The sequence below is a fragment of the Oreochromis aureus genome, linkage group 3, assembly GCF_013358895.1.
Source record: "Oreochromis aureus strain Israel breed Guangdong linkage group 3, ZZ_aureus, whole genome shotgun sequence".
In the NCBI taxonomy this organism is placed as follows: Eukaryota; Metazoa; Chordata; class Actinopteri; order Cichliformes; family Cichlidae; genus Oreochromis; species Oreochromis aureus.
The window spans coordinates 60,522,530-60,535,330 of record NC_052944.1 but is presented as its reverse complement, the minus strand read 5'-3'; the positions used below and the strand labels follow the sequence as shown (position 1 = coordinate 60,535,330).

Sequence of the window (12,801 nt, the reverse complement as noted above, 5' to 3'; positions counted from 1 at the left end):
CAAAAAGATATGACGAGAGAAAAAATTGCCTCATTTCCAGAGGTTGAAATCTGAAGAAATCTGAGCGAAGGACGAATTTCCTACCCTCAAACAAGTCTAACTCATTTCAGAACGGTAATAGGTGAGAAAAAAATTCTTGAATTGTGAGCGTCAGGAGTGTCTGAAGATATACTGGGACAAGCCTCATGTCTTAACTTCGCTTCGTTAAGGAGATATGACGATTCGAATATGCCTCTCATTACAGAAATCAAGCGATGATTTTGAACAAGCTCTCCATTGACTTTCTATGGAGAGTTTTGCGACTTTGTGTTGGTCTGAGGAGATTTGCTAAAATTCTATAAATCTCACAACAATGATGGTGACATTTTTGGAAAGCCAGCAAAAATGCCTACGTTTTGATGTACAATTTGTGGAAGTTGAGTGAAAATTGAGCAAGTAGGAAGAAGTTGTTCGGACACGAAGAGAAGACTGCGAAACCTACAGTGGCACACTGGAAGCCAAGTGCATAGCAACCATAACAACGCATGTATTTTGTGAAAATCACAAAATGAAACTCAAAACTTAAAGAGGGATAAGATGAAAACGGTAACAGATATGAAAAAGCTGAATCATTAATGAATAGCCCAATAATTTGTGAACATTTTAAAGTTTGAATGGTTGTTCTAGGTGAAAGTATGAGAATGTAGTTAAGTTTCAAAAACAAGCAAGTTTTAGCAGAATTGTGGAAGTTTCCCATTCATTTCAATGGGACAAATTAAAGGAAAAAAGCTTAATATTTTAAAAAGTATAATAGCATAAAATACCAAAAGTCATAGCCATCATTAGCAGAAATAGCAGAATAGTTTAAAATTTGAACGGTGAAAATCGGCTGAAAATTGTTAAAGTAGTTAAGTGCCAAAAAACGTACAAAAAGTGGCAACTAGAATAATAATAAAGTATAAAGAATAAAGAGAAACAGGAACTCAATAGTGTGGATGCCTAAAGCATCCACACAATAATAAAGAATAAAGAGAAACAGGAAAACAATAGTGTGGATGCCTTAAAGCATCCACACAATAAAGAGAAACAGGAAAACAATAGTGTGGATGCCTTAAAGCATCCACACAATAATAAAGAATAAAGAGAAACAGGAACTCAATAGTGTGGAAGCCCTTTTAGGGCATCCACACAATAAAGAATAAAGAGAAACAGGAACTCAATAGTGTGGAAGCCCTTTAGGGCATCCACACAACAAGAAAGACATAACAGACTTTATTTAATCCCACACTGGGTCTGCCCTCTGCCCTCCTCCTGGTGGGACATGCCCAGAACACCTCGACTGCCTATTACAAAAGACACACAAAAGAAAAGGTACAAAAAACATTTCGAGCTTAAAAAAACACCATAAAGGAAAGATGCTGTGTTTGGCTGTCACATTTAGGAACAACAAAGTGTAACAAACTGAATTTATTTGCTTTTATATTTTATTGTAAGTCTAGATATGCATTGTAGTCAGGGCACATTTGGAAACACACACTGCAAATACCTAAAAACAAGTTAGTCTGCTCTCTGAAATGACACTCCCACATGTTTATTTACAGGAGCATCATTAGCCCTTGGGATGTCATTTGAAGACTGACATGTAATACAGACTGAGAGAGCAGCTCAAGAAAACAACATACCCGATGTCACGCTGACGAGTGTTTGATCTAGTCAGGTTTGAATCACGGTTATTCTGTCCTTGTTGGAAAAAACAAAAACATTGTTGTTTGGAAATTTAAAATAGTTTTCTTTAGCTCTGGATGAGCAGAAGTGGATGAAATGCCTCCTGGGTCATGGACGTCTCTCTGCTGGATTTTACTCTCTGTCTGCCTCCTGTTTGCCTCTACAGGTGAGACTGATCTTGCTTAAATTCAATTGGATTCACAAAACTACACTACGAGCACCAGTTTTCTGTATGATGCTTCCTGCTACTCCAGTTACATTCATACGTTTTAAAATTGTTTTCCAACTCTGTGTCTCTGTAGAGATTGAGGCAGCTGTCAATGTAATCAGTCTGTATGTGATCTGTGACTGACTGCACTGATCACAACACAATTAATCCTGTAGTAAAGGGTTTTGAATGCAGGCTTTCAACACACATGTTGAAATAAAGCCGTGAGATTGTTACAAAAGCAGTTTCACCCCGGTTCATATATTCGTCAGGCCTCCAGAAAGAACACCGGGACTCAGTAGTGAATTAACAACACTTTTATTAATCCACACTTATTGATTACACCTTCTAGAAGGGAGATGTACAGGACCCCGGACTTTCTCTGCAGATCTCAATTCCTTTGTCTGTTACATGCAGTTTTGTATAAGTGACCCCCCTTCTAAACCCTCTACAAGGTGCCAAAAAACTGAGTGCTATGTTTACATGCTTGTGTGTGTGCGAGCACGTGAGTGCCTACATGTGCACGTTCCCGTGTGTCTATGTGAGTGCATGTGAGTGAGTGTGCATGTAGGTGTGGGAGTGTAACAGTTAAAGCACTGTGGGTGTGTGTCTCTGTGTACGTGACTTGTATGTGACTTCCTAGGCGTCATAAAAGCTCATCTCCCTTCCAGAATTTCCACTCAGCATTAACTCCTCTTTGTCTTACTTTCACAGTTCAACTGAGGGAGGGTCTCCTAGAAATCTATTCCTAAATTTATGACACAGTCAGGCCTTTATTACATCCTATCTAACACATTCCTAAACTCTAAAATAAGCTAAACATTCCCACAAGATGTTTTAGACAACTAATTTAAAAAAGCAGCGAGAGTGTGCACATTTAAAGATTTGAATCCAGACATATTCAAATTAGTGCTGTCAGTGTTAATCTGGTTAAAATGACGTTAACGCCAATTGCTAACAGAGATTTGCCGTGTTAATGCGGTTATAGCATTAATGCCATTTTAATGAGATTAACGCCAACAGCACTAGTTAAAATCCAAATATTGTGAATTGAATTGGAGCTCCAACCGCTTCAGGTTTCTCCATTAATATTATTAATGCAAAAAACAAAACAAACAAACAAACAAACAAAAACTCCACAAATTCATTTTCATTCAAAGGAGTTGACTTCAGACATACATGAGCCTGAGCTCTGAGGGACAGTGTACAAAGTGCAACACTGAAAAGCAAAAATACAAAATATTAATAAATATTCAGCAAAAATACAGCCTGGTGTGATGTCACCAGCTCTTTAGACCAGTCACTCCCCCTGTGTATCTACCACACACATGGCTGGCAAACAAGCAGACTTCCTCTTTAGGGTCTGTGGGCTGTGTTTCGGTGCCTCTCTGTGATCATGTCTGAGAGCGATTCAGAGTGTTTAGATTTCCATCTGATCTTCAGAGGAATAAATTAATACCTCAGTCTTACAGATGAACTGCAAATCAGAAAACAGTGAGATAATGTCTTTCACATCATACACACTACACTCATTTTTACATTCCTACTGTCCCTCTAATTCAATGATTGTTTTCCACTCTGTGCTGTTGTTGTAAGTCTTCTTGGTCCTTGTACTCGACATCTGGTTCAAATGTTAAGTGTGGAGACACTTCCACCAGCTTCAGTAATTGGATTTCCATACTGACATCTCAGAGTTCCAAATAATTTACATCTCAATTCAAAAAGATCAAATAGGTTTCTTTAGTTCAGCTCATCTATCTCCCTGTTTGCTCCTCACTGTGTACAAAAGCTTTTCTCCTGTTTCAGATGGGAAAATCATCAAAGCTGAGCCTGGACAGAACATCTCTCTGCCATGTCGAACTCCAAACATCAGCGTCCCCATCAGAGCTGTGGAGTGGTTCAGACTTGACCTCCAGGAAGGACATGTCCTCATGTACCGGGGTCAGCAGTATATTTCAATGAACCAGCTTCCATCGTTTGTGAACCGGGTGGATCTGCAGGACAGACGGATGAAGGATGGAGACGTGTCTTTGGTTCTGAAGGACGTGACGATTAATGACACTGGAACATTTCAGTGTTATGTCGTCCAGAGAGGAACAAATGGCAGGAGAAGCATTGTTGATCATATCAGCACCATCTACCTGAGAGTTGTTCCTCCAGGTGAGTTTGTTGGAAGAGGAAATAGATTCTGTTTTCACCTTCACTTATCACCTATCATGCCTATTTGTCGCATGCAGGTCAACCAGGAAGGCACAGCAGGTACAGATGGAATGAGGATCGATCTGTTGGGCTGGATCTTTTCCTGACAGTTTGTTTTATGCTTGTTACTGTAGCTCTTGCTTTCTTTATGACCTTCACAATCCCCAAAACAGAGGAGAAAAAGAATTAATAAATCTCAGATGACTGAACAGGTGATTTTTGTGTAATCTGTTAGTTGCAAGCAGCGATTGACATCAAGCAGTCAGCTGTAGACGTCTAACACTTAAGACCTAAAATATAAACGTGCCTGTTTTTAAGGAACTCAACGCCTGCTGTTTAAAAAGGATTTACAAGGAGAGAGCGATGGGCACTGAGACGAAGACCTGGTTCACTCCAAAACAATCCACTGTGTGTGTGTGTTTTGCTTTTAAACAGCTGAAACAGAGTCAGTATCTTTGTTTAGTTTAAACATAAAAGATTTATTTGAAATGCAGCACCGTTTATTTACATAAAATCCTTCATGCAGCTTCGTCTTGTGTTCTTTTTTGCTTTAAATGCAATTTCTGTTCTGCTTTTTTGATGTTATTAAAGTTTAAACTTAATCATACATGTGTTGGTGTTTTTTGGGGAATTTTGATTCTTTTTTCCTCTTGGAGACAATGAAGGAAAAAAACACTCTTTTCTTTAAAGCAGTCAATCCAGGTTTAATCTGATCTGGAATCAGTTTTTATGATGATTTGAATGCATTTGGTGAGCAATCGATTAGGTGTTTTTGTTGTTCCTTGCAGCAGCCATGAATAGCTAAGCACAGAACTTATGACGTGTGTATGCATGGCTTTTAAATAACTCACCCTTTGTGCTTATTACTTATTACTTTTACCTTTACCTATGGGGGGGGGGGGCACCACAGATGCAACAAAGTTGATTAAAACACTCAAAATTAATCGAAAAAGGTGCTTGTCAGAGTGAATTGTTAAATGTTTGTCATTTTTATGCTTACCATCCATTTCTATATTGTTTAACTGTGAGGCTGTAGTGTTTTATCACAGGCAACATCCTTGTGAAGGTCTGTTTGATGTGGTAAAACTTCCTGCCCTTTGTATGGCTTCACTGTGTTATCTAGGGTGAACCATAGATTGGGTGTGGGGAGGTTACCCTCTTTATGACCTAGGATGTTGTTCCTGCTGTGTGACCCTTTTGGTCAGCAGCACACACACACACACACACACACACACACACACACACACACACACACACACACACACACACACACACACACACACACGCACTTACAAAACCACAGGCAAGGTACTCTTTGTGTGTATGTATACATCATATGTTAATGACCCTATGCATATTCAAGTAACCTCAATAAAAGGAGTGCTATGGGGAACCTGGCTGAGAGTCTGACGGAGGTCAAGTGGGTGGAACGACACTGGCTCCAGGCAGGCCTCCCTCATGCATGAGTAACACAAAGAACTTTGCCTACTTCGTGTCTTGCTTGCTGTGTAATTAATTGTCTTTAACGTTCCAGCGAATAGGTTTAAGCTACAAACCTATCATTAATTGGTCCTTCTTGAGCCGGATCCCTGGAGTCGACATTCACCGAGGGGAGAAGAGACACGCTGAAAGACTGACGTCAGACAGTAAGTTCCTGTGGATTAGCTGTCTGTCTTTCCTCCTCGATGAATGACGATCGGCGGGATTAGAGGCTGATATTACACGCTAAGCAACACCGAGTAAGTTTAGAGTACATCTCTATAACTGTACGTCTTCGCCGCTCAGTGGGGCGTTGTCCGTGGCCGCTTAGTGGGGCTAAAATTCGCCGTCTTAGTGGGGCGATGTACAAAACTGCTCAGTGAAGTTGTTGTACAGAAGCATTAAGTCGCAGAGTTGCGCAGTTCGAACTTTTGTTTGGTTCGCCGTCTTAGTGGGGCGAAATGTAGACCGCTTTGTGGGGTCCGCCGCTTTGTGGGGCATTGAGAAGTTCCGCGGGGTCCAGATGTGCTGGACAATAGGCCTATTTTGTGTTGTTGTTGTTGTTGTGTTGAGTGTGTTTGTCTGAGTGAGTGCGGAGTAGAACACGTGGTCTGTGACGCCAACTGTTGTTGTTATCATGGGTTCCTAAGCAACCAAGAGTGCGTCTGAGTTTGACAGACTGGACTTCGCTGCTGGCAGCTAAGTTTTTAGGAAACACAGCAGCCGTGGAGAAGGCCAGCCAAGATATGCTCTGGTGAATGGCTTTCCCCCACCCCTTGCTGACACAAAATGTTTAGATGATTCTTTACATTGCCCTGATCAACAACAGCCTGTGCTCCTGACCATTAATTTAACCAGTTGTCAATAGTAATCTGCATTAAGTTTAGGGTTGCTCAAATACTGTACAATGACATATGAGATGAAGTAAAACAGGTAAATATTTGAACTAATGACGTGCATAGAGGCACTTGAACTGTTTGAAAGACTGTCATCCTAATATGAGCCATTGTTGAGATATAGAGCACAGCTATGAAAACAACTAATATGCTGAACCCTGTATATGAAGCAGTTGAAAACTACTGGCTGGCTGAGAACTCATCAAAGAGAGGGAAACAAAACTATGATAATTATGATAACTGGAGTGTGCAGCGTTTCCGTGAGTTCTTTCAGATGCGCAGCAGTTTTCCTGTCTCTTGGCTCCTGTGTGAGTGTTTATAGCATCAGCATCATGTTTCTGTTTATTTGTTTTGTTGGGTCGAAAACTAACTAGATAAATTTGTGATCATACTTATGGATCACCATGGCACATATCATCAGCCATATGATTTATTTACGCAGATGAAAAAAGTGAGTGTGAATGTGCCTGATCACAGATGTGTGTGTGCGTTGTGTAAAAGTAATTGTCGCCAATTGTGAGAGCGGTGATTCTGCAGGTCACCAGCTAGTGTAAAGAAAGAAAGAGTAAAAAAGAGACAAAATCTACATTGTAGATGAAAAAAAAAATAATCATAGGAAAAAGGTTTTGTGTTTATCAGCCAAGAACAACTACAGTCTTATTTTCTGCTTTTCAGAAAGGAGAGTTCACAAAAGACAGAGAGAGAGTTCTGTGTGTCGGTTAAGCAGTGATGATAATAATGAAAATGTCTTAGTTTTGTCACTTTCAGATTAAAGCAGACCTGGACCGATTTTCCACATGCAGCGGTCGGAATAAAGTTATAGTTTAAGATCATTGGAAACATTCAGGCCAGGTTTCTGGCTAACTTATTTACAGCTCCATGTGTCCCTCAACCTCACAAACGAGCTCTCACTCCTCCCTGAAGACAAGGAATGCAGTTCCAAAGAGCAATAACGTGGCAGATAAAGAGACAGCAGCAAAGTCCTGAGCAAAGAGTCCCAGCAAGCAGCAGCAGTGTGGACAAACAGCATCAGAGAAGAAGAGCAAACCCATCATCCTGACTGATTGATGAATGGCACTGTGTTTCCAACAAGCTGCAACTTCACTGTGCTTGTGAAAAGAACTGAGGAGACTGTTGGAGTTTGACATTTGTCACCTTTGGAGAAAATGGCAAGAAGAGACAGTGGAACAGGACAAAGCTGAAGAAGAACTGCCGGCTGTTGGACTGTTGAAGTGGGAGAGGACAACAGAGTGAGAGTAGGTGAGAACACAGAGGAAAGCTGTTGTTTAATGTGGGAAATCAAAAATTTGGTTAGAAAATCTGGGGAAAAGAAAACTGACTGCTTACGTTGGAAAACTGTGAAAGAGTCTGAAACACTGCAAAAAGAAACATATACAAAATCACACACACAAGCAGAACATGCATTAACCCTACTAACACAAACAAAAGAGAGCTCATGAAGATTAGACAGCATCTTGAGCATGTGAGTCTGTTTATCATCTTGTCCAAGTCACTTCGTGTGATGCAAAGACCAGTGGACTCATAGCACATTAGTTGAAAATGATCAAATAATAGCAGAGGAGTGTGTAGGAAAGGCAACTTTAAGAACATGCCCTGCTGGAGATGTAGCTCCACAGACACATTGATTAAACCTGCCTAATAACACAAACACACATGCAATGAAAATCAGCTTGTTATCTCTCATCAGTGTTAAAATAGTGTCAATTTAACAGACACTTGTTATTAAATGCTGAATTTATCCAATGCTGACAGTTAACTAACTATGTTGCAGGACAACAGTTTAATTTTTGTGGGAAACAAGATTCTGGTTTGACCAACCAGTGATCAGACAATAAATTTAGTTGTTAATATAGTAAATTGGGACGTGCTTTCTGCCTGATTGATGCAGCACAAGTAATTTACTGTATGAGGGAAATTTTATTTTTGTGATAATATTTTGAACATGCATTTCTGTTGTCCTGTCATCTTAGTGGGTTAATAGCTGATATGCAAATTAGTTGATCGTTCTTAGATTAATGCAAGGTGATTGAATTCTAGCACGAGTGAATGGGATGTGTTGGAGTTTATTAGTGTGGAGACTCTAAAACACTGAGTTTCCTGTTGTGATGTGCGAGTGAATCCTGCACCCAGATACACAACTCTGAATATATAAGAACGAACTTCTTTTGTGAAATGCATGACAACATGTCACATGTTTATGATGATGGGGAAAAAAGGAAAACTAAATGAGATCTTTGGCCTAAATGAGTAAAAAGGTACAGATTAAATTCATAGCTAATGAGACATGAGGCTTATGTTGTGTGTCGTGCGGCTGATGGTTGGTTTGGTGTTTATCTAGCTGATGATTTTTCTTTTGTTGTAAAGTTGAGCCTGCCAATTAGTATGATGGTTTGCTAAATCATGCTAATGGTATGATTTGCCCTCCTGATATGAGGAGCGTGTGTCATGACTTAACAAGGCCTTTTTATTTTGATACTTTCACAGTGCACTGAAAGTTTTGTTTGTTAATCTCTGTTTGAGCAGATCTGCACGATTGGAACAAAAGCGCTATACGACATGTCGAGGAAACCGTTGCAAACCGTTGACTTTCTCCAAAAAATTAAAATGGGCTCAGGACAAAGTCACTCATCTGGGATAATTAAAATGAAAGTCCCTGTCAAAAAGGATTCAGCGAGATAATCCAGCCTAAATTCTTCTTTTGAAATTTTCTTCTTTTTCTTTTTAAAATAACGTCATTTTGCTATGTGTGGAAACTGAATGCGTCGATGGGTTCCACTTTTAGCAAAGAATGAATGAATGCATGAATGAGTGAATAACAAATGAGTAAGAGAAATAAAACTGACTGATTGACAACAGCTGACAAAAGCTGACACGATTTTACTGATGTAACACGACTGTGCGAAGTTAACCCCCACCTGACAAAGGTGCAGATGAATTTATGTGTGTTTCTTTTTTATTGGAGCAGGAAGATGACAGCAACATTTGAGGTTGCATGACGATTTAACCTTTTAGATGCCACCTTCTGTGTCTGTGCATCTATCGGGGGTGTTATTCACTACCTTGTGTTGCTCACAGAGATCACTGTGAGAAAGTGTGTATACACTTGCGCAGCGCTAACATTTCTACAGCATTACAGTTCTTCATGTGAGTTGATCATGTGATTTATACCAGGATAGCTGGTTGATGTTTTCCTACTACAGGATTTCTGGGTTGTCTGAAGAAAACTGTGTTCACAGGTTATGAGTTGGTGATGCTGTTACACTGTGTTGTTGGGAAAATGTTAAAGGTCACTTTGACGATGTGAATAACATGTGAGAACTTTATGGTCTTTTTACAGCACCTCTGGAGCCTGTCAATTTGTGCCTGACCTCCAGGATTGTCCATGTGTGTTGCTAATGTTTGTTTTTTCTAAGAGTGCATGTAGAAGATTCAGCAGAGACGGACAAGTAACATGAGAAAGCAAATGAGAGATGCATTGTTTATGGAATAGTTTAATATGGGGCTCATTAGCTGGCCACTACTGAGCTCCTAGTGATAGCTAAGTGGAGTGACTTTGCTTAAGGGAAGTCACCGATTACATTAATGTTAACTGAGTACATGGGATGATCCATGTCTGAGGCAAATTATGGCAATAATTGCAGTTTATTGATTTGAGAAAACCTGCACATGGTACTTGTCCTGTTGATGTTGACTGCTTTATTACTCTTATTATACAATTGTTTATAAGCGTGAAGGTTGATTTTACTTCTAGATCTTGTTTCCCAGGCCATGATGGTGTGTGTGCAGGCTCCTGGCGGAGCGGGGTTTTAAGCAAACCTAATATGCAAAACACACTAACATCTTTTTATTGCAGGGTTGTAGGTCCGGGGTGGTGCTGCTCCAGAGGGGGAGACACCCTGATGTTGCCTGGGACATGATCTAGCTAACTTTTTTCTTTCAGACAGGAATCTCGGTTTGATGAGTTGACTCATGGGAGTGTCCATGCGTCAAGAGGAGGGGTCCAGAATTATAGAGTTACATGAAACTATCTTTTTTATGTTTTCTAAACTATGTTTTTATGATTTTTGTGGGATTTGTGTGATTAACAGTTCATCAACGGGTATTAAACCTATGCAAGTGGTGCATCTATGTTTAGATGAGGCTTTGATGGTCCATAAGTGAAGCTCACTGAACTAAAGAATGTGGTTTGATGATGAGTGACATGCTTTCCAAGTAGAGGTTTTTCCTCCTACCAAGGAAATACAGGTGCAGTAGTTAAAGTATTACTGAAAGGAATCTCCTGAGAAATCGTCAGAGGCCTAGTGAGAAGCAAGAACCATTCCAGGCACGGCTGACAGTCCAGGCAGTGGCTCGGACCAAAGGTCGAGCTTTTTGAGGCCCATCATGAGATCAGACTTTGGAGCCACAGCAAGGACCATGAAGCTGCGTTGGAATGAGCGCTGTGCCAAGGGGGATTTCCAGAGGCCAACAGAGGAGATTGTGGATAACAGATGGGCACCTGAAGGATGAGGGGAGCGTGCCAAGCTCCAATCGACAGCGCAGAGGGAGTTCGAGGATGACATCATGATTCTGTGAAAAGCACGGGAACCAGAAGCTATGGTGGTGATAACAGCGGTCTCCTACGAACATCACCTAATGCTGTGTCACTGTACTGTGCATACGATGGCACACTGAAGACTGCTGGGATCATAACAGCAGTAAGAGGAGTCATATGTATCCCCCACAGGACAAGGAGGCCTGAAGTGAGGTGATGGGGGTTGGTAGAGGCCATAAAACTAGAGTGTTGACGAGGTCTGCAGCTTTGAAGATGAGACCCATGTTGACAAGCAATAAAACCACCTGGTATGTTTGACTGTTTATTCTACATACATTTGGACTCTGGTCCTATGGACAGTGATGGGAACATCTGGAAGAGACAATTATGACGCCCTATAGAGCTTAAACCACTCTGCAGCAAGACATGCTATTTACATGTCTTGCGGAGGAGCACCACCAAGCTGGAGTGTTTTTGAAAATGTCGCTTTCTTATTTTAACTATTAAAGTAACAATACATTTGTTTGCTTATGTATAGGATGCATTTTACTGTGTATACGATCAATGCTAACTAAAATGATTTCTGATACATTTGTTAATTATGTACTTTTACAACAATATGAATTGACTGAAATGAATGACATGACAGAGGCCTGTGTATGAATGACGCCTGCGCTGAAAATGTTAAGCAAGAGGTGCATGGCTAAGAATATACTACATATGAATAATTTGGAGCATAAAAATCACAAAACAGGAGGGAAATGTCAGAGTGAATTGTTAAATGTTTGTCATTTTTATGCTTACCATCCATTTCTATATTGTTTAACTGTGAGGCTGTAGTGTTTTATCACAGGCAACATCCTTGTGAAGGTCTGTTTGATGTGGTAAAACTTCCTGCCCTTTGTATGGCTTCACTGTGTTATCTAGGGTGAACCATAGATTGGGTGTGGGGAGGTTACCCTCTTTATGACCTAGGATGTTGTTCCTGCTGTGTGACCCTTTTGGTCAGCAGCACACACACACACACACACACACACACACACACACACGCACTTACAAAACCACAGACAAGGTACTCTTTGTGTGTATGTATACATCATATGTTAATGACCCTATGCATATTCAAGTAACCTCAATAAAAGGAGTGCTATGGGGAACCTGGCTGAGAGTCTGACGGAGGTCAAGTGGGTGGAATGACACTGGCTCCAGGCAGGCCTCCCTCATGCATGAGTAACACAAAGAACTTTGCCTACTTCGTGTCTTGCTTGCTGTGTAATTAATTGTCTTTAACGTTCCAGCGAATAGGTTTAAGCTACAAACCTATCAGTGCTCATCACTTTTATATGTTCAAGGGCATAGTGTGGAGGATGTTATTAAGCCTTGAGGCAATCAGATGCAAAACAAAATATGAGTTTTTAAATTTGTAAATTGGTCAGATTTGACCCAAACATGACAGGAAGGATGGATACATACATACATACACACACATACATATACACATATATGTATACATACATATACATACAGACATATGTAGATATAGATATATAAGTGGTGTCAACATATAAAATATATTTATAAAAATATATTAAAAAACAACTAATTAATCTCACAATTTTCTGTCATTAATCGTGATTAACTGGAAGTACTGAATTGCAACTTAATCAAAAGCCTGACTGCAATTACACTTTTTCAACTTCATATTTAAGCTTGAAACTGACAGTTATGCAATATAATGAAGTAAATGGAGAATAAACAAA

General features: G+C 40.1%; 1 protein-coding gene across 2 annotated transcripts; it reads left to right on the top strand.

The window, feature by feature from the left end:
* The first annotated feature begins 1,612 nt into the window (after window positions 1-1,612).
* Window positions 1,613-4,700, top strand: LOC120439099 (CD226 antigen-like). Of its 2 annotated transcripts, none has more exons than XM_039609811.1 (4): window positions 1,613-1,870; window positions 3,719-4,072; window positions 4,150-4,323; window positions 4,430-4,700. In XM_039609811.1, exons 1-3 carry the CDS (start codon window positions 1,801-1,803, stop codon window positions 4,299-4,301), a joined length of 576 nt encoding a protein of 191 aa, XP_039465745.1. In that variant the 5' UTR covers window positions 1,613-1,800; the 3' UTR covers window positions 4,302-4,323; window positions 4,430-4,700. The 2 variants fall into 2 exon arrangements, with proteins under 2 accessions (XP_039465745.1, XP_039465744.1); XM_039609810.1 differs by having other exon boundaries at window positions 1,615-1,696; window positions 1,776-1,870; window positions 4,150-4,700.
* The last annotated feature ends 8,101 nt before the right edge of the window (window positions 4,701-12,801 follow it).

Excerpts from the sequence above, each read along its gene's own strand:
- LOC120439099 (XM_039609811.1), top strand. The coding sequence starts at position 1,801 with ATGCCTCCTGGGTCATGGACGTCTCTCTGCTGGATTTTACTCTCTGTC. Across the intron at positions 1,871-3,718 it reads CCTCCTGTTTGCCTCTACAG|ATGGGAAAATCATCAAAGCT; the intron begins GTGAGACTGATC and ends CTCCTGTTTCAG. Across the intron at positions 4,073-4,149 it reads CCTGAGAGTTGTTCCTCCAG|GTCAACCAGGAAGGCACAGC; the intron begins GTGAGTTTGTTG and ends TGTCGCATGCAG.